Source organism: Biomphalaria glabrata, chromosome 14 (genome assembly GCF_947242115.1).
Source record: "Biomphalaria glabrata chromosome 14, xgBioGlab47.1, whole genome shotgun sequence".
Taxonomy (NCBI): domain Eukaryota; kingdom Metazoa; phylum Mollusca; class Gastropoda; family Planorbidae; genus Biomphalaria; species Biomphalaria glabrata.
In genome coordinates, this window is record NC_074724.1 from 18,062,705 (window position 1) to 18,081,431 (window position 18,727).

Consider the following 18,727-nt stretch of genomic DNA (forward strand, 5'->3'; position numbering starts at 1 on the left):
ACTACCGGGGATGAAAAGACCGGGAATGAAATGACCGGTCACCGCAAAGAGCACTTGACCTACATCGGCAGACGTGAGAGCGGAAGTACTTCTTACCACGTCTTGGCGCTACAAACTTGAAAGCAAGAAGAAAATAATTTGTAGTAGAAATGATTGACAAGTGTTTATTTTATTCTCTGCAATGAAGTAACTCAATAGAGAAACTCATTCTTAAGCAACTTATAGCAACTGATTTTTGTTTAAACAACTGCAAGACATTCCATTGATAAACATGTTCATAACACATCGACTATTAAAATGATACAAATAAAAAGTCATTCTCACTAATCACTTGAAATAATTCTCTGCAGTCTAATTTTCTTGGTTACTTGATCACAACATCTAGCCACTCCTTTCTAATTATGTCCTTTTTTTTTTCTCTCTCTCTCTCTTTCTCTGTCTGTCTGCCTATTAACACTTCATAAACATACTTATTTAAATAGAATGATATTTAAGTATTACTGAAATATATATAACAACATGTGTTAACAATATATGACTACGTATTAAATGAAATGCCCTTCTTATAAAAACCGAACTAACTCCTGAAGAAGACACTCTAATTAACAAATTTGTTTCGTTTGAGTTTCTTTGGTTCTTTTTGCTTTAACTTGTTACGTTGTTCTTTTTGCTTCGTTTCTTTTTTCTTCAACTTTTCTTTCATTAATTTCTTTGAATGAACTTTTTGAACTTTGAACCCTGGTAAAGAAGTGGAAGGGCGAGTGACGGAAGTCTGATTTACATTGAGGCTGGGCACTTTGGCCTTTGCTTTTATCAGTCTGTTCTCTGAAAATAAAATGAGATCTTTTGTTAAATAGAAGAAACTTTGTACAATTAACTTACTTGAAAAAATTATATAACTTAAAAGTATATATTTATTTTAAGGGGAAAAGCCGATATAAGGTTTGTGCAAAATGTCCGTCTGTCCGTCTGTCACACTCAGATCTCAAAAACTAGAAGAGATATCAAAAATATTATTTCACCATTTGATGCGGCTTGAAAGGTTTAGGTGCAACTTTGGTTTTCTAAAAGCAAACCGTTTAGTTTATAAAATTAATTATTAAGAGATTTTTTTATTAAAATACACCAATTCTAAACAATTACGTAAATGTAAGGGAGGCAATGTCACAATATGTTAACAATTAAAGACAATTTTTGTGTGTATTTTCAGTATCATTAAGTCAAATATATTTATTAATTGTACAAGAAATGTTCACAACAAATAAAAATAATAATAGTTAAAGATGTTTTTTTCTGGTCAACTAGCTGCTAAAATTAAAAGAAAACATTTATGTTTGTTTATAAAGGCTAAGAATGCACTTTGTAAGTAAATAACATTTTTTAAAATGGACTTTTTATCTGATTTAATCTTTAGTGTTCCTTCCAAAACACGCGACAATAGCAAGTACCTATAATAGATTGTTCCGTAAGTTTTTTTTTGAAAAACAAATCAATGACAACGAATGTTTGTTTGCTCTTCTAACTTATATTACATGTAATTTACTTCCTATGAACTATGAAGAACTATGAAGTTGTTCTGAAAGTTGTTTTATAAAAAAAAATATGTCCAATGATTATTTGAAATAGCATCATTGACTTACATTACCCTTATATTCTTGGACTATAAGTCACTATAGTTTAATTATCGATATCCAATTGTTCCGTATTTTCAATTTAAAACAAATTTATGTCAAATGACTTTTTTTTTTTCAAAAATATCGACAATAGGTGATTAGTATCTAAAAAAAGAAAGTAATTCACTAGAAACGATTATTAAAAAACACTTTTTAGACTTACTTTATATTGAATTTTCTTGCTGAAACATAACAAGTTTTTTGTATCTGTAAAGAGTGTTCCGGATTTGGTTTTGAAAAAGAAATCAACCTACATTACTTAAATTTTCTTACAAATCATCGCCAAATTTGTTCCGAATTGTATATGAAAAATGTACTAACACAAATAACTGTTTGAAATCCCTCTTCTAATAAATAAAACAAAAAATCTTCTTCTCATTTACGAATATCGGTTGTTCCGGATTTTTTTGAAAAACTTTCTAACTCTATTTATGTAAAATTGCACTTCTGTCGTATATTACATTTAATTTTCTAGCTAAACTTTTTAAAATCTAAGTATCGTTAATATTATGCTTCGATTTTTATGGAAAACAACTTCCCAACGCCAAAATATGGTATAAAAATTCTCTCTCCAAGTCTATGGTACATCAAATTTTCATACGAGACCATTCCAAAAATTTAATTAACGGTATTATATTTATCTAGAATTCTCTTTTTCTCTCACTATATATACAAGCATCCGGAACAATCTACTATAGATACTTAAAACTATTGCGATGTTACGGAAGGAAAATTAAAGGTTAACCAAATTTTCAATAGCTTTTAGTTGTTTTTATTTTCGATATTAACATGACGGACAGACAGACTGACAGACGAAACGCACAAAAAATGCGGCTTTAATCCTAATATATATATATATATATATTTCTATACATAATATCTTTAAGTGAATTCTATTAGAACTCAACGCACTAGTGGTCATCCACCCTTGTTAAATCTCTCGTGTTAATAAAAACATTTTTTTTTTGTTACTAGCCCATTGTGACGTAGATATAGATCTCAAGAGTGCTAAATCAGAAGTTTAGTTTATGTAGATCTACATCCTTATTCTAGTTCTTTTTAAATGAAAATGCTAATAGCTCTGTTGATAGCCGTGCATCGAAGTACAAGCACGATATATCAATGCTGCAAGATTATCTAAAATCGCTCGTCTGACACATATACTAGCTTTTAGCATTACTTTCATGCTTATAGCATGCTCAGAGCGCTTTTGGTCCAATCTCATTTGTGGACCAGTGGGGGGAGGGGGTATCTAGGAGTTGGTTTTCCGCGCTGCCTTTAGGCGCTCAGTAAACACAACTCTGCCCGAGTCGGGTGTCGAACCTCGAGCCCCTTCTAGGTAGCCAAGCCAAGCCAAGTGCACTTGGCTTCTCGACCACGCTTATTGCACCTATCCGGTAGGGATGACATGCCGTAATGTGTAGTATATCTCTTTATCAATAATAGGCTATTAGTTTGTAACCAGTTTGTTATTAAGTTAAGCGCAATGCCTGGTCGAGCGGTTAGCGTGCTGAACTGATTATCTTGATGGTCCCGGGTTGTTTGTTTGTTTGTTTTAATGTTTCGGATGTTCCTTCAGAGTTAAAGATAGTTTACTTCCTAGTCCAAACCTCCCGCAGGATGACGGGGGATGGGAGCAGGCAGGGTTTTGTACCAGGGACCTTCGATAAATCCAAACGACAGTTCAGCGCGCAAACTGCACGACCAGGCAGGGTTATACCCTGCTCGCCTCCATCCTCCGTCGTCCAGCCAGAAGTTAATTATTTTTAAATCCAAACTTCCGAAACATGTAAAACAGAAAAAAAACATTTTTTACAGCTGCAAATGAATCTTTGATATATTATTACTTTTGACAATCAAAATTAAATATCGTCTTGAATACTCCTTGCGTATAGGCGGATACGACAGGGATCCGACTCCGAGGGGGGCGCCTCTGAGTTTGTGTGATAACACAAACTCTCTTTGTAATCTTGTTTTAAATTGTTTTTACTAAAAAAAAAAAAAAAAAAAAAAAAAAAAAAAGCTTGATCTTATTGATAAAAAAGATGAATGCTAATTTGACATTTCATTTATCTCCTGGTAAACTTAACTTTAAGGGAAGTAATCTCCAGTGACAAGTACAAGACATTGTTCGTTGTGTTTGCCTCAGAACATTCTCGTAGACGTTGACTATGGATGCGCTCTACTTTATTTCATAACCTTTTAAAAATTTTGACAGAATTTTTTTGCGTGGGAATATTATAAAAGATTTTTTTCCTTGCTTTTTTTGTATCGTAAAACTCCCACGTTAGCTGCCAACTTCTTCATTGGCTAAAGCTGGTCAAAACATGGACAGTGGTCAAAACATGGACACTCGTCAAAACAGTGGTTAATAGCACAAACAAATGTAATCATTTATTTCAATCTGAAAATTGATAGAGTGAGTTGCCAATGAAGCGAATGTCGTTGATTGAAACCTATACTGCCAAATATTTACCTAGCTTATATCAAGTCATTCCGTCTGTCTGTCTGGTCAAAATATTTTACAAATTTTTTTCCCACTCCCGTTCTCTCGAAACTTCGATCAATTATCCAAATTGGATGACTATACATAAAGTCAGGTTGAGGTGATAAAAGCTTTGTAATAATTCACACACATTTTGAGACTTCAAGAATAACGTACACATAAACAAGATTACAAAGAGAGTTTGTGTTACACAAACTCAGAGGCGGCCCCCGTCGAAGTCAGATCCCTGTCGGATCTGCATATTCGCAAATAATATTCAAGAGGCGATTTAATTTTGATGGTCAAAAGTTTCAAAGATTCATTTGCCGTAAATTTAAATTTAAATTAAATAAAAAATAGTAGATTAGTTTTAGTATATTAAAACACTACAATATTGATCAAAACGTTTGGAAATGAAAATCTACACTTTGTTTTTACACTTTAAGTTTAGAAATTGAAATTCTACATCTTAATCTAGTCTATTTTAGTCTAAACTAGATCTAGAAATTCTAGATCTAGAATCTAGAATAATTTTAATTAGAATATAAATCCAGATCTAGATATACTGTAATAAAAATCTAGATCTAGTTTAAAAAATCTAGATTAGATCTAAATCAAGATATCATTCCTTTTTTAAACGCGAGTCACATAACGAGGCTTAATAAACATTACTATACCGAGTTCTTTTTTCATTTCATTTAAAGAATTCATTCCATATGACGTCAAAGAAAAAAAAACACTACCTCACACGGCCTAGCTAGACTAAAAATCGCCTTTATCATTACGAGCCATTTATCGAGTGTTCATAGACATTGGTGCACCGAGTGCGTTCTTTTAGCATTTCTTTTAAAGAATTCATTCCATATGACGTCAAAAGAAAAAAAACACTACGTCACACGGCCTAGCTAGTCTAAAAATCGCCTTTATCATTACGAGCCATTTATCGAGTGTTCATAGACATTGGTGCACCGAGTGCGTTCTTTTAACATTACATTTAAAGAGTCCATTCATATGACGTCAAAGAAAAAAATTCCATTACCTCACAATAGGCTAGTACCGGTACTATAAAAAAATGTCTTTATTTACACGAGATATTTAACGAGGGTTCATAGACATTGGTGCACTGAGTTCTAATAGAATTTATTTAAAGAGGATCAAAGCCGCATTGTTTTTGCGTTTTGTCTGTCAGTCGGTCTGTCCGTCATCTTGATATAAAAAAAAAACAACTAAAAGTTATTAAAAATTGATTAACCTTTATTTTACGTTTCAAAACATCGCAATAATTTTTAGGTATGAACACAATTGAAAAGTTTATATAATAGATTGTTCCGGATGTTTGTATAAATAGTAAAAGAAAAAGAGAATTTCAGATAAATGTAATACCGTTAATTAAATTTTTTGGATGGTCTCGTATAAAAATTAGATGTACTACAGCCAAGTGTAGAGATTTTCATTCCTTACTTTGGTGTTTGGATTCTGTTTTTCTTAAAAATTGGAACATAATATTAACGATAATTAGATTTTTTAATGTTTTAGGTAGAAAGTTAAATGTACTGTAAGAGAGTAGTGAGTTAAAATATTTTTCATAAAAATCCGTAAAAACATTATTTCGTAAATGAGAAGATTATTTGTTTATTAATTAGAAGAGGGAGTTCAAACAATTATTTGGCGTTAGTAGATTTTTAAATAAATTCGGAAATTTCTGGCGACGATTTGTAAGAAACAAAATCCGGAACTTTCTTTATCGATTACAAAACTTCTATGTTATGTTTTACAAGAAAATTAAATGTCTAAAAAGTAATTTTCAGTAATCAATTCTAGTAAATTACTTTTTTTAAAAGCCTTATGCGATTTCAAACAATCATTAGGCATAATTCATGTTTTATAAAACAATATCCGGAACATTTTTACACTTAATGAAATATAAGTCAGTATAGAGATTTTGATTTAGCATTAATATGCTATTTACATAAAAAACGGAACAACATATTATTGATAATGTGTTTTTGCAACGTTTAAGCATGGAAATTGAATGTAATATAAATTAGAAGAGCAAACAAACATTTGTTGGGGTTGATTAGTTTTGCACACAAAAAATCCGGAACAATCAATTTTTAGATAATTAAAACTATTGAGATGTTACGGGAGGAAAATTAAAGGGTAAATCAGATTTTCAATTGCTTTTAGAGTTCTAGTTTTTTTAATCTAATCGTGACGGACAGACCGACCAACAGACAAAACGCACAAAAATAAGCTTCTTTTATTCGGATGGGGGCACTAAATAAAAAATAAATAAAATCTGATTTTTTTTTAAAGTTTAAGGAATTGGTTTAGCACCTGGTCATGTTGCGACGTTACGCTACTGCACGAAAATCGCTGCATAAAAAGTCCATTTAAAAAAATGTGCGTGATATTTACATACAAAGTGCATTATTAGCCTTTATAAACAAACAGAAATGTTTTCTTTTTAATTTTAGCAGCTAGTTGACCAGAAAAAACATCTTTAACTATTATTTATATTTGTTGTAAACATTTCCTGTACATTTTTAAAATATATTTGACTTAGTGATACTGAAAATACACATTAATTGTCCATCTTTGTTAGCATATTGTAACATTGCCTCCCTTACATTTACGTAATTGTTTTAGAATTGGTGTATTTTTATGAAAAAATCGCTTGCATAATTAATTTTATAAATTAAACGGTTTGCTTTTAGAAAACCAAAAGTAGCCGTTGCACCTAAACTTTTGAAGCCGCATTTAATGATGAAATAATATTTTTCATATCTCTTCTAGTTTTCGAGATCTGAGTGTGACAGACGGACAGACGGACAGACGGACATTTTGCACAAACCTAATAGCGGCTTTTTCCCCTTACGGGGACCGCTAAAAATGTCAAAAACTACTCACCGCTCAGAACTACTTTCAGCGACAAATTACTACACAACAATTCAGCTCCTTTTCTAGAACAAATCTGAACCGTTTGATTCCCAATGTCTTGATCTGTGATGTTTGCAATCTTAATTGTTATCAGTCGTCTCCAGTTCTTGTTCAATTTTTCCTTCACACAAAGTTTGGGCCCACATGATTTAGTCTTCTGTTTGTGAGTTTGATAATAGACTGACACTGCAGAGACTTTCTTGGACATAGTGACATTGGCACTGACAGTCAGAGATTTCCCAATGTTTGTTGTTAGCACTGCCTCCGTTGGACTTAGTACAGGTGAACCTGAAAAATGGAGTGAAGTATATTGTTTCTATTTCTAAACTGAGGTAGTGTTAGTACTTAGTATTTAGTATTATTATCTTACTTAACAAGAAACAACATTTCAGAAACTAAGTCATTTTGAAGTAGATGTTATTGCAGGGGTGGGCAACCTTTTTGTATCGAGGGCCACATTAAGAAAAATTGGGGAATGGGGGCCGCATATAAATATATTTATGTACATACAACTTTAAAAAATACGCTAGCTAACTTTGTATAATGTCTTTTTAATTCATTTGTATACCGTATTATAATTCAGTTTAATTTTTCACACTCCCAATTGATGAATTACAACACGAGTTAGCAATTTCTGAAAACAATTTTACGATTTAAAAAAAAAAATTGCTATTGTCCGTTTACATTACAACATTTCACCACAAAAGTATTTAACTGTTTACACTCGTACGTAACATTCCGGAACAGTGAAACTAGCTTAATAGTTTATAACCTTGTGACTGCTGTCAAAGCGAGCATTCTTCTTATGTGAGTTTGATCTAGTCAACATGCAGGCACCAAGATCATAAATGAAACAGTTTTCACTTGCGCTGCACGCGGCTCATCAGTTTTGAAATTGGCCAATAGGCACAGTATCCATGCTCTTTTGACACAGAGAAAACTACGTTGGCTTGGACATGTCATCCACATGCCAGAAGGAGGATTTTTTCGATGCTGAGCTTACAAAGGGAGTCAGACCCAACAAAAATCTCCTCACGCGAAATCTCAGAACTACAGGCATTAAAAAAAAAAGGAGACAATCACACCATTGGGACAGCTTGTAGACAGACGTGCGTGCTGGTACGAACCTCGCTCAGAGCAAAAGAATGAAGCGGCCGAGGACAAGAGAATGAGAAAGAAAGCTGCCCTATAGCCCTAAATCAGGTGCATTCACATGCACTAACTTTGGCAAACTTTGACGAATCAGATGGGCTTGCTTAGTCACATCACATTCTGCCCGGTATCAAGAAGAAACAAAAACCAGTGATTTATCTGGGCGCTTCCTTTGTCTTTCGAGACAGAAGGAGCCATATAATCAACCATTTATTCTACTAAAGTACACAATACTAACTAAAAAACTGAATGTAAAACTTCAATACTTGACATCAACTAAAGCGTGTCCTTATCCTCATTCCTAAACAAAACATTCCGAGCTCTAGAAACAAACAACACATTGAGATATAAGAAAATCATTCTAAACATTGGAAAAAGAAACAATAAACAGAATATCTCTGAACATGATATTTATTAACTGAATGCTAGTCAGAGCATTAGAAGTGGCTGGGACTAAGGTTAAATGTGTGCCACATGTGAAATTCTTAATTTTGAAATTCGTTGAACATTTTACAATAGTACTCACTTCGATCACTTCAAAGTTATTAAAGAATATTTCATCAGTTCAGACAACAGAATAAGTTGAATAGTAATGTAAGCAAATGGATAGAAAACAAATATTGGTATTTTCTCTAGTTTAGTTGACTTACTTAAGTTGGGATGACCTCTAGTTTAGTTGACTTACTTAAGTTGAGATGACCTCTAGTTTAGTTGACTTACTTAAGTTGGGATGACCTCTTGTTTAGTTGACTTACTTAAGTTGGGATGACCTCTAGTTTAGTTGACTTACTTAAGTTGGGATGACCTCTAGTTTAGTTGACTTACTTAAGTTGGGATGACCTCTAGTTTAGTTGACTTACTTAAGTTGGGATGACCTCTAGTTTAGTTGACTTACTTAAGTTGGGATGACCTCTAGTTTAGTTGACTTACTTAAGTTGGGATGACCTCTTGTTTAGTTGACTTACTTAAGTTGGGATGACCTCTAGTTTAGTTGACTTACTTAAGTTGTGGAAGACTTTTAGTTTAGTTGACTTACTTAAGTTGGGATGACCTCTAGTTTGGTTGACTTACTTAAGTTGGGGATGACCTCTAGTTTAGTTGACTTACTTAAGTTGGGATGACCTCTAGTTTAGTTGACTTACTTAAGTTGGGATGACCTCTAGTTTAGTTGACTTACTTAAGTTGGGGATGACCTCTAGTTTAGTTGACTTACTTAAGTTGGGATGACCTCTAGTTTAGTTGACTTACTTATGTTGGGGATGACCTTGTCACAGAATTCGTGGTCGGAGATCAGGTTCGCTGCTACCTTAATAGCAGTGCTGGACGAAGCAATATTTGTTGGTAGTGAAGTACTATAGAATGTACCATTAGCAAGTTTTGTGATATTAGCTGGCACATACGACATCCATTGTCCTTTTGAGTTGGCATAGAACACGATGTAAGACTCCCACGCAGAAGAGTGTGACCAGGAAACAGACTTTTGATCAGGTCCATAGTCGTTGACTTTTACATTTTCAGCACAAAGATCTAAAAATAACAATGGTCAAGCTGTCAATTTAGGTTTCAGTAATTCAAAAATAAATGACATGTTTCATCATGAATGTTACTAAAATGTATTTTTAACGAATATTGCTAAAGAATTTCAATAAAATGTCACCAAAGAATATTGCTTAAGAATGTTTCTAAAGTATCTCGCTAAATGAGTCTCTAGGGAATGGTACTTCAGGATATCAACCTAATTAGTACTATAGTCTTTTTAAAAAATTTTTTTGGAGGTTTATCTCTAGCAGCAAAACTTTGATGAAGACTCAAATGTTTTTTCAGCATTTGGGAAATTACAATCAACACTCCCGGCACCAATTGTCACATAACCTAACAATGTCTAGGGATTTACTGAACATAACCATCTACTTTATATTTAAACTAGTCGAAATAATATTTTCTTGTATATTTAAAGAACTAATGACCTACTATATCTAAGACTTTGGAATCGATTTGATCGGTGACATGCCTGGGAGTATGGTAAGCTCTTCGTATCGTCGTCACAATGGTCATGAGTAAAAACCAGGCTCTTGATATACCTTTAGATAGAGCTTTGAAACAGCAAATGTCGAGAGAGTTGAGTCAGAGACTCTTAGAACTCTAGGCCAATCAAAGCTCCCTTCAGCAGGCCTGTCTCAAAAATTGTTTTGAGAGAGGTCCAAGAAGATGTCTTTGTTCAAATGGTGCTAAATCCCAAGACTCTCAGAACTAAAAGTTAAGCTGAAGGCCGAGCACACCGGGGACCTCCATCATTTGACTTCAATGTACCACACTAAACGTGAGGGTGTCAACCATAGAGCGGCTATTGAGAAACAGCGTCTGGATCATTGTTGGGACAATGAACAAAGAGAGCAATATTTGATTATTTTGGCCAAGTTGTCTTCTGAGGAGTCTTCTCTAACGGTGGTTTTCACCCGGGCGTCACTATGAGGCTGGATAGCGAGGTCCGGGCTTCGGAACAAATGAAACTTGTACGTGTTAGTATTTATACTATTGATAGAAGTTAATAATTTGATTTGCTTCTTTCTTTACTGAATTCTGGATTAATTTTTTATATTCATTACAGTTGTAAGTAAAACTGTTTTCGAGAATCAGGTCATTCTAAGCAGAGTGAATATAAAGTAGAGGAAGTCAAGTTTCACCATTGCTGCTATCAAACTTCTTTTCTTGTTAGGCTAATATCTTAAAGTGTAGTACAATTCTATAGTCTACAAGTTACAAATGTGTATGTTGAAAAAACAAAAATGTCAATATTTATTTAATATGTCAAATATATTTGGATGAAAAACAAGTAGAAGAATACAAAACGAGAAAAAAAAAGGAGATTGTTTCCCCCCTAGTTTTGAGGGGATGCAGTTAGACAATCTAAGTTGACGCATATAATAAACAAATCAATAAATGTTTTGCAACTAGGTTTTAAGTAAAACAAAACTAATAATATTTTTATTTGATAAAAAATGACCATGTACCTGGTTCGTGTAAAGGAAGTATTGTAATGGTCATGTTAGTACAGAAACTGTCTGCTTTAAAATTGGAACACATAGTGAAGGTCTGGTTGCCCATGTCTTGCGTTGTGATGTTGTTGATCACAATCTTGATTTGTTGGCGCCATTTGTTCCTTGTTTCGGATGTCTGAATGCACAACTTGGTCCCACATTTGTTGATGACATTCTGTTTTTGATAGAGTACAGTTAGTTGATGGTTCAGTGCGAGTAGGACATCAACACTCACATTGACTGAGTCTCCCAGTTCAACTCTCACTGTTTGATCAGATTTCATAAGTTGAGGTGGACCTGCAGAGAAGACGTTCCTTATACAATACAATCAATGTGGATTTTACCTAGACTTATCGTTAGAGGACAGAATTCTTAAGATAGTCACAAATAGGTAGAATGTATTAGAATTAAAGAAAGTAGACAAAATATGCAGAGAAACATAAGGTAGGTCGACAAAGTGTAAAAATAGCGGACAAAATGCAGGTAAAAAAAAACAACCTAGATAGACATACCCTACATTTGACATTAAAAGACAGAACCATGCAGATAGACATAACGTTTATTTAACCAAGTAATAGAACCATGCCGATAGACGTAGGGTATTTTTAACGTAAGTCGGGGGTGAAAAACCATTTGGTTCCATGCGCCAAATGTTTTCACTTAAGATTCAGATGCGCAATTTAAAATTGTATAAGTTTCAGTCCCTGAAAGTAGGGTCATTTGTACATTTTCCATTAGACATACACATTTGTGTATAGTAGATGAGGGGACTTAAAAAAAAAAACGTTATTTATACAGTCTGTCCTTTTTAACATTTTTAGTTTGCATTTATAATTTTTTGCGTCCCGAAAGGGAAAAGGACTATGTTAGGTTTGTGTGGCCTGTCTGTCCGTCTATCCGTCTGTCCCGTTTGGATCTCAGAAACTAAAAGAGAAAATGAAAATCGGACATAGTGATATTTTAGATCATTCAAAGTTCTGATGCAACGGCTACTTTTTTCTTTTCCGAAAGTGAACCATCTAATTTTTTAAATTATATATGCATGCAGATTTTTCCAAAAAATTACACCACTTTTTAATGAAAAACTTCAGGGGAGGTAGCTTTTTATAAACGGTTATGGACTTTTTTCATTAATAAGTCAAGCTTCATTCATAGATTCACGCATTGGTACAAAAAATTTGCATCTAAGGTCACAGTGGGAAGCGTGGTCGTCAAGCTAAGTACGCTTGGCTTGGCTACCTGTGAAGGGGGCTTGAGGTTCGAAACCCGACTCTGGCAGAGTTGTGTTTACAGAGCGTCTAATGGCAGCACGGAAAACCTTCTCCTAGATACCCCCTTCCCCCCATTGGTCCACAAATGAGATAGGACCAAAGCGCTCTGAGCATGCTATAAGCATGAAAGTAGCGCTATATAAAAGCTATAATTTAATGGTGAAAGTGTCAATGGATCATTATAAACTATATTTTCCATTTGTTAACTAACTCATGGAATAGAATACTGATTTAAATGTTTTTAACAAAGAATTTTGATACGAACTTCGTTTTAGTTATAAGTTTCAAAAAACGAACTACTTTTATATCGCGCAGTTTTGACATCCTCATTATAGGGGCCTACACTTGACAGTCTAAATAAGACTAAATAGAGCCCAGATCTAGATATATTTATAATATATATTATAAATGTATTAATAATTCGAACAAAATGTTAATTATTAAGGCAATAATGTATCTTCTGACAAAAGGCCTACTATTCATGATCATAACATTGGCCTAGGTCTAGTCTCTCTGTGGCATTTTACGTCTCGAGAAACGCTCTTTTCCCTTTGCAACTTCTTGTGTGACTAAAGAGACCAATCCTTGATACACAGCTGCGATCGCAGGATGGGCATATATAATCACCAGGCGCCGTTGCATTTTTACCCTTCTTTCTGCTTCTGTTGTGTATGACATCTGTGTATGACAAGTGTATGTTTATGTTTTTTAAAAGTTAAAACATAAACATACACTTAGAGAGGTTGTGACAGAACGTCGCATAAGGTTTTCGGGACATGTTCTCCGAAAAAATGAACTACGCATACCATGAGTTGCGATGACATGGAGGCCAATACGTGGAAAGCGCAAACAGGGACTTCCTCGTATAACCTGGCGCCACACTTCATGGAGGACCCCAGAACAATGGACACAAGGTGGGAGGAGGCTTCAGACATTGCCAGTGACAGATCTTCTTGGAGACAGCCTGCGCCCAATACGCCGAACGGCGCAGGAGGACCTAAGTATAAGTAAAGTCTACGTAGAAACATACAGACAATATATTTTCAATTTTCTTTGCATTCACTGAATCCGCAATATTAAAAGTTAATTTCATGATATCAGGGTTTTTTTATTGATCATTTTCATGAATGAAAATACTTGCATAAGTGTCTGACAGGCAAAAGCAAGTTCCAGTAACTCTTCCAGTCAGTGACGGCTTAGTTGACTTTAGTTGACTTCATTTAATTGAGGATTTTCTAGACGTGGCTTGCTTCTTCAAATATGTCTGACCATCTGGTTTTTTCTTAGATGACTCAAGGCCGAAAAGGTCTTTAAAATTTTTGAAATTTTCATTTTTTCTAATAATAAAGTCTTAAAAAGGTAACATAAAGATGTCCAAACTAATGAAAAGAAATAGCATACATATTTTGCAGATCCAATAAAGATCCAATTCTAACAATTACATTAACTCTTTCTCTCGTAATTATTTACCACATTCTGATGGAATCAACGTTGGTATCGTCAGTTAGGAGAGAAAGAGTTAAATCAACGTGTTCTTTGTTTTTTTGGTCTGATAAGTTTTATAACATTTCGGTTAATTTGGGCTTCCTAATAGCTAATAAATTAAATTCTTGTGAAACTTTTTTTTTTATAAAAATTGGTTATTGTAAATTTTTTTTTTTTTTTTACGAACAAGCATTCTTTTTTCTGATTTTTCTCGGGATGAAATGCGCCACTTGCAATTGTGCAATGCGCCAATTTTGGCGCATGCGCCATAGGTTGACCAACCCTGGCGTAAGTAGACAGAACCATGCCGATAGACAAAACTTCGATTTTAACAGTAGAATTAGCCAGTGGGTCACTAGGGTCGGTGTCACCCGGTGCAAAACAGTTAGAGTGTCTATCCCTCCACGATCAACCACCCCCCCCTTTTCCAAGAAAAATCATCTTCCACCCCCCACCCCCCAAAAAAAAAGACTTTTTTTTTTTTCGTGAGCCTTAATACTGTGATCTACTAAAGTGTTTTTGTGACACTATAAAACGAGTCTTGATTCTATTTTAAATTTGATTGTTTATGACATTTTATCAAAAGTTATTGTATAGATGTAAAATATTAACAATTAAATTGCTTTTTTTCTTAAAGGTTATTAAAGAGCTCCTCACGGAAAAGTTTTGACATTATACTAGTGTTTCTCAACTCTGCAGATCATGCTCTGAACAGATTTTCGTACCACTAACCATTCGAGGGTGTACCAAAGTGGAGATAAAGCTTATTAATACTTTTCATTGGTAAGGATTTTAACGTATCCTACGTCCCTTCGGGCTATGTCCACTTGCTTTATGTTTCTGAAGGTCGTTGTATCTTATTAAGAGTAATTTAAAGTCTTTGGTTTGATCTCATTAGGATTCATGAAAGAAGAATTTAAAGTTTTGAAACTTTCATAAGAAAAACTTCTTCACAAAGAGCATGCAAGGAAGTAAGCGGAAAGTTATATGGTAGTGGTTGTGGTAGTGGTAGTGGTTGTGGTAGTGGTAGTGGTAGTGGTAGTGGTAGTACTGCTTTTGTATAACCTATCTTTAGTTCACCTTGGTTAGGCCAATAACAAAATATGCCTCCTCTGTTTGGAACCCGTGAACTCAAAATAAAAACATTAAGAAACTGGAAGAGACACAAAATAGAGCAGTGAGATTCATAACAAAAGAATATTCACATTTGATTAAAGTAACACCTGTAGTAAAATCGCTAAATTTAGAAAGTCTTCAGGATAGAAGTCTTAAAAGTTAAGTAGTAATTATACATAAAACACTGAACCATAATCTTCAAATACAAAAACAAAAATCTAATAAAATACTTAGAAAGACACAAAGATAAAGGCACATTCCTCGTTCCATAAGCTAGGACAAATGTGTACGAATGCTCATTCCTCCCAAGTGCTATTAGAGCATGGAATGAGTTGCCTGAGCCAGCCAGGAAAACCAAGGACTTCTTTTTTGAAGTAACGTCTGTATTTTATAAGATAAGATAAGATTCCGTGCACCACTAGCATGTTCAGTGTTCTCTTTCTCCTTTTATGGACAAGTGAGGTGGAGGTGGAATCTGAAAGGTTTGTTTCTTTAGAGGTTTGAGTACATAGACTACAACTTACAATTAAAAACTATTACATCTCCTGGTCTTGAGCCGCAGTAATATGTTCCCATAGCTTCGCAGGTCACGTGGTTAAAATTATACTCGCAGGGGGAGGTGTAGCATAAATTCAACTTTTTCCCATCCATAGTCTGTATTGAGTCTGCAGAAGATAGATTTAGCTCACAGCTTAATTTCAAATTGCAAAATTTTTTAATGTTTACAGATGGACTTTTAAATGTGAAAACTTGTGGCGGACCTGGCATAAAAAAAAAGAAACTCATATGAAATGCAAGAGAAAACGAGAACGGCAGCATGATTTAACGTGCCAATAATATAAAAAAATATGTTTCAAAATTAAAAATAATAATTAAATGTGTTTTAAAACACAACAAGAATAAATGTGATCTGAATGGGAAAGTGGGGCACTTAGTGGCTTTATGAAAATAACATTGTCCCTTAATGTACGCGTCAAGGTCTCACGGTTTGAATAAATTAGTTATTTATAGCGAATTGAATTCGAGAAAATACTCATATGAAGATTTTAAAAAATGTTATTTACAAGTAATTAGCTTTGAGCAAACACGATACTTTCTCATAATAGACATCGGAAGTACCATCAAATTATAGTTCCGGTTATTTTTGATGAGCTGACTAAACAAGAAGATACTATGACCAGGGATCGCTCAGTTTTGTAATGAGTTTATAGTGAGACTCCCAGAAAATTAAGTTGCACTGTGCATTTTCTTGATTTCATGTTGAGGAATTAAAGCGTTTTGTACACGTTTTGTCTCACACTTTCCATTATTGGATGAAGTTTAAATTTCGCAATATTATACATATCCAATGACATTAAATTAATATCTCAAAATTTGTGAACGAGAAGGGCGTTTCATAGGAGGGAACAAAAAAATAGGGATGTGGGGGGTGGGGGGTATAATTCGGGTCCACAATGAATAAATTTTTTAGAAGTACAACTTATGGACCAAAAACGTGTGTAAGCAGAGTCTAAAAAAGCGGGTTGCTGCGGGTCCTTCTTTCTCCTAGATGAGACACTCTACTTGGCTTACGGGTCTCATCTGTTTCAGATGCATTGGGTATCCGCCTTCACTCCTCCTGTCAATAAAACAGCCGCACAAACTGGCAAGGTTCTGAGATTTTCAGTGGCTCTTTGTGACGCATGACGTCTAAGGAGTAGATTATCATAAATATGAGTTTATCCCTACTGATACCACTGATACCAACCTTTGAAACCAAACAGATATACAAATTATGATCATCTAAAAATGTCAATTCCTTTATACATTCTTTTTGCATAGTCAAAAAAAGTATTAAACGTTTAGATCTAGGCCCTTTGTGTAATACGATACTTAGCAATAGGTGAAAGAAAATAAACAATCTATTCAAAGAAAACCTAGTCTTGATTTATAAGCGTGTTTTTCTTTTTGTAGTGCTAGTTTTATTTTTTAAGTTTCTGGTTAAATTGTTTTGAAATAGATTCAAAGCTAAGACCTACATTGAAGAACTCAATGAGGTGAAACTTACGCCATCTGTTGCTGTCTTCACAAGAAAACAATAATCCGCTAGAAATGTATTACGATATGACGTCGGTGTCATTCTGTCAGATACTACTACTATCTGACTAGTCTATATAAATAGTAGAACTCACGTATCAGTTTGTGAAAGTTCTTTTTTTGTCAAAACAACTTCACGCAAAAGGTATTTATATAGTCTTTGTCTTTGTGACCATTAGTTACTATCTTTAGACTTTCTGTGACTTTATTTTGCTTAAAAGAAAGGTTTGTAAAATTAAAATATATGAATATGGTAATTTTGAAAGCCGTGTTTGATCTTATGGTTGTTCTAAGTTATTTCATCACGCAGGTTTATAACACGCTTCAGTGACTTTTTGAATTCACCGTTATTGTTAGATTACATTTAATTTCTCTTTCGAATTACTAAGATTGCTGAGATGTCTTAGTATTTTTCAAATTATTTGATCCGTTTTATTATAACAGTTTCTTGTTTAATTTTTTTACAAGTTAAGTATTAATTGACACCAACGCATATAGACAGTAGGAAGAGTACTTTGAGAATTGAAATGGCGAAATGATTCACGCATGTTAAAATAATTGTTCTTTCAGAAGAATGGCCAAGTGGCAGCTCATTTTTATTCTCAGCCTAGCATTGTTGGTGGCCTGTACTGACTCGGCACCAGGTAATATTGTTTGATATAATTCTGAAACTACATCTTATAAACACAAACTGCAGTTGCCTCAAAATGGCGATGAATCTTGGAGGGCATCCGAACCTAGATAAATTATGAATATATAAATACACGACGCCGCTGACTCCAAACTGAATCGGCACTGCCGTTCCTTTTGATACATCAGCTGCGTGGAGAGGGGGGAACCGATGCGTGGGCGACAATGTTGCGACCACAGCTAATGCCCAGACATTTATCTCATAACATGACAAGATCCATAGTCGTGACTGAAGGAGAGCATAGAGAGAAATACACGAATAATGGGAAAATGAAAAAACAAACTGTATCAATACAAAAAGAAAGTTTTAAAATGTATCAAATAAAACCTTAATAACAAATGTAGTGAATCTTGTTTGCATTCTTTTCCAGCTCCACTCCAAAGACAAAAGAGAGTGAGTTCAACCATTTTTTTTAAATAATTCAATACCTATGACTTTTTCTTTCTTCTTTTACTTGTTTCTCTTTCTCTCCTCTCTCTTTCTTTCTCTCTCTCTCTCCTCGTTCTCTCTCTCTCTCTCTCCTCGCTCTCTCTCTCCTCGCTCTCTTTCTCCTCTCTCTCTCTCTCTTTCTCTCTCCTCGCGCTCTCTCTCCTCGCTCTCTCTTTCTCTCTCTCTCTCTCTCTCCTCGCTCTCTCTTTCTCTCTCTCTCTCCCTCTCTCCTCGCTCTCTCTCTCTCTCTCTCTCGCTCTCTCTCTCCTCGCTCTCTCTCTCTCCTCGTTCTCTCTCTCTCATCAATAGAAATACATGTGTTCGAGTTTTAACAGAAGCATCGCTAAATGGGTGCGCGTGGAACGGGGCAC

At 34.4% G+C, this 18,727-nt stretch overlaps 1 protein-coding gene and 1 long non-coding RNA gene across 2 annotated transcripts; one reads left to right on the top strand and one right to left on the bottom strand.

Moving 5' to 3' along the window:
- Nucleotides 1-144: 144 nt before the first annotated feature.
- On the bottom strand, nucleotides 145-15,826 carry LOC129923009 (uncharacterized). The gene is made up of 5 exons (XM_056011660.1): nucleotides 15,685-15,826; nucleotides 11,262-11,585; nucleotides 9,499-9,777; nucleotides 7,069-7,386; nucleotides 145-825 (listed from the first exon to the last, which is right to left on the bottom strand). Exons 1-5 carry the CDS (start codon nucleotides 15,809-15,811, stop codon nucleotides 599-601), a joined length of 1,275 nt encoding a protein of 424 aa, XP_055867635.1. The 5' UTR covers nucleotides 15,812-15,826; the 3' UTR covers nucleotides 145-598.
- A 1,395-nt stretch (nucleotides 15,827-17,221) lies between these two features.
- LOC106074628 (uncharacterized) lies at nucleotides 17,222-18,325 on the top strand. Its single transcript, XR_001218979.2, has 3 exons — nucleotides 17,222-17,381; nucleotides 17,807-17,880; nucleotides 18,298-18,325. It is a non-coding gene; the product is annotated as an uncharacterized LOC106074628 (long non-coding RNA).
- The last annotated feature ends 402 nt before the right edge of the window (nucleotides 18,326-18,727 follow it).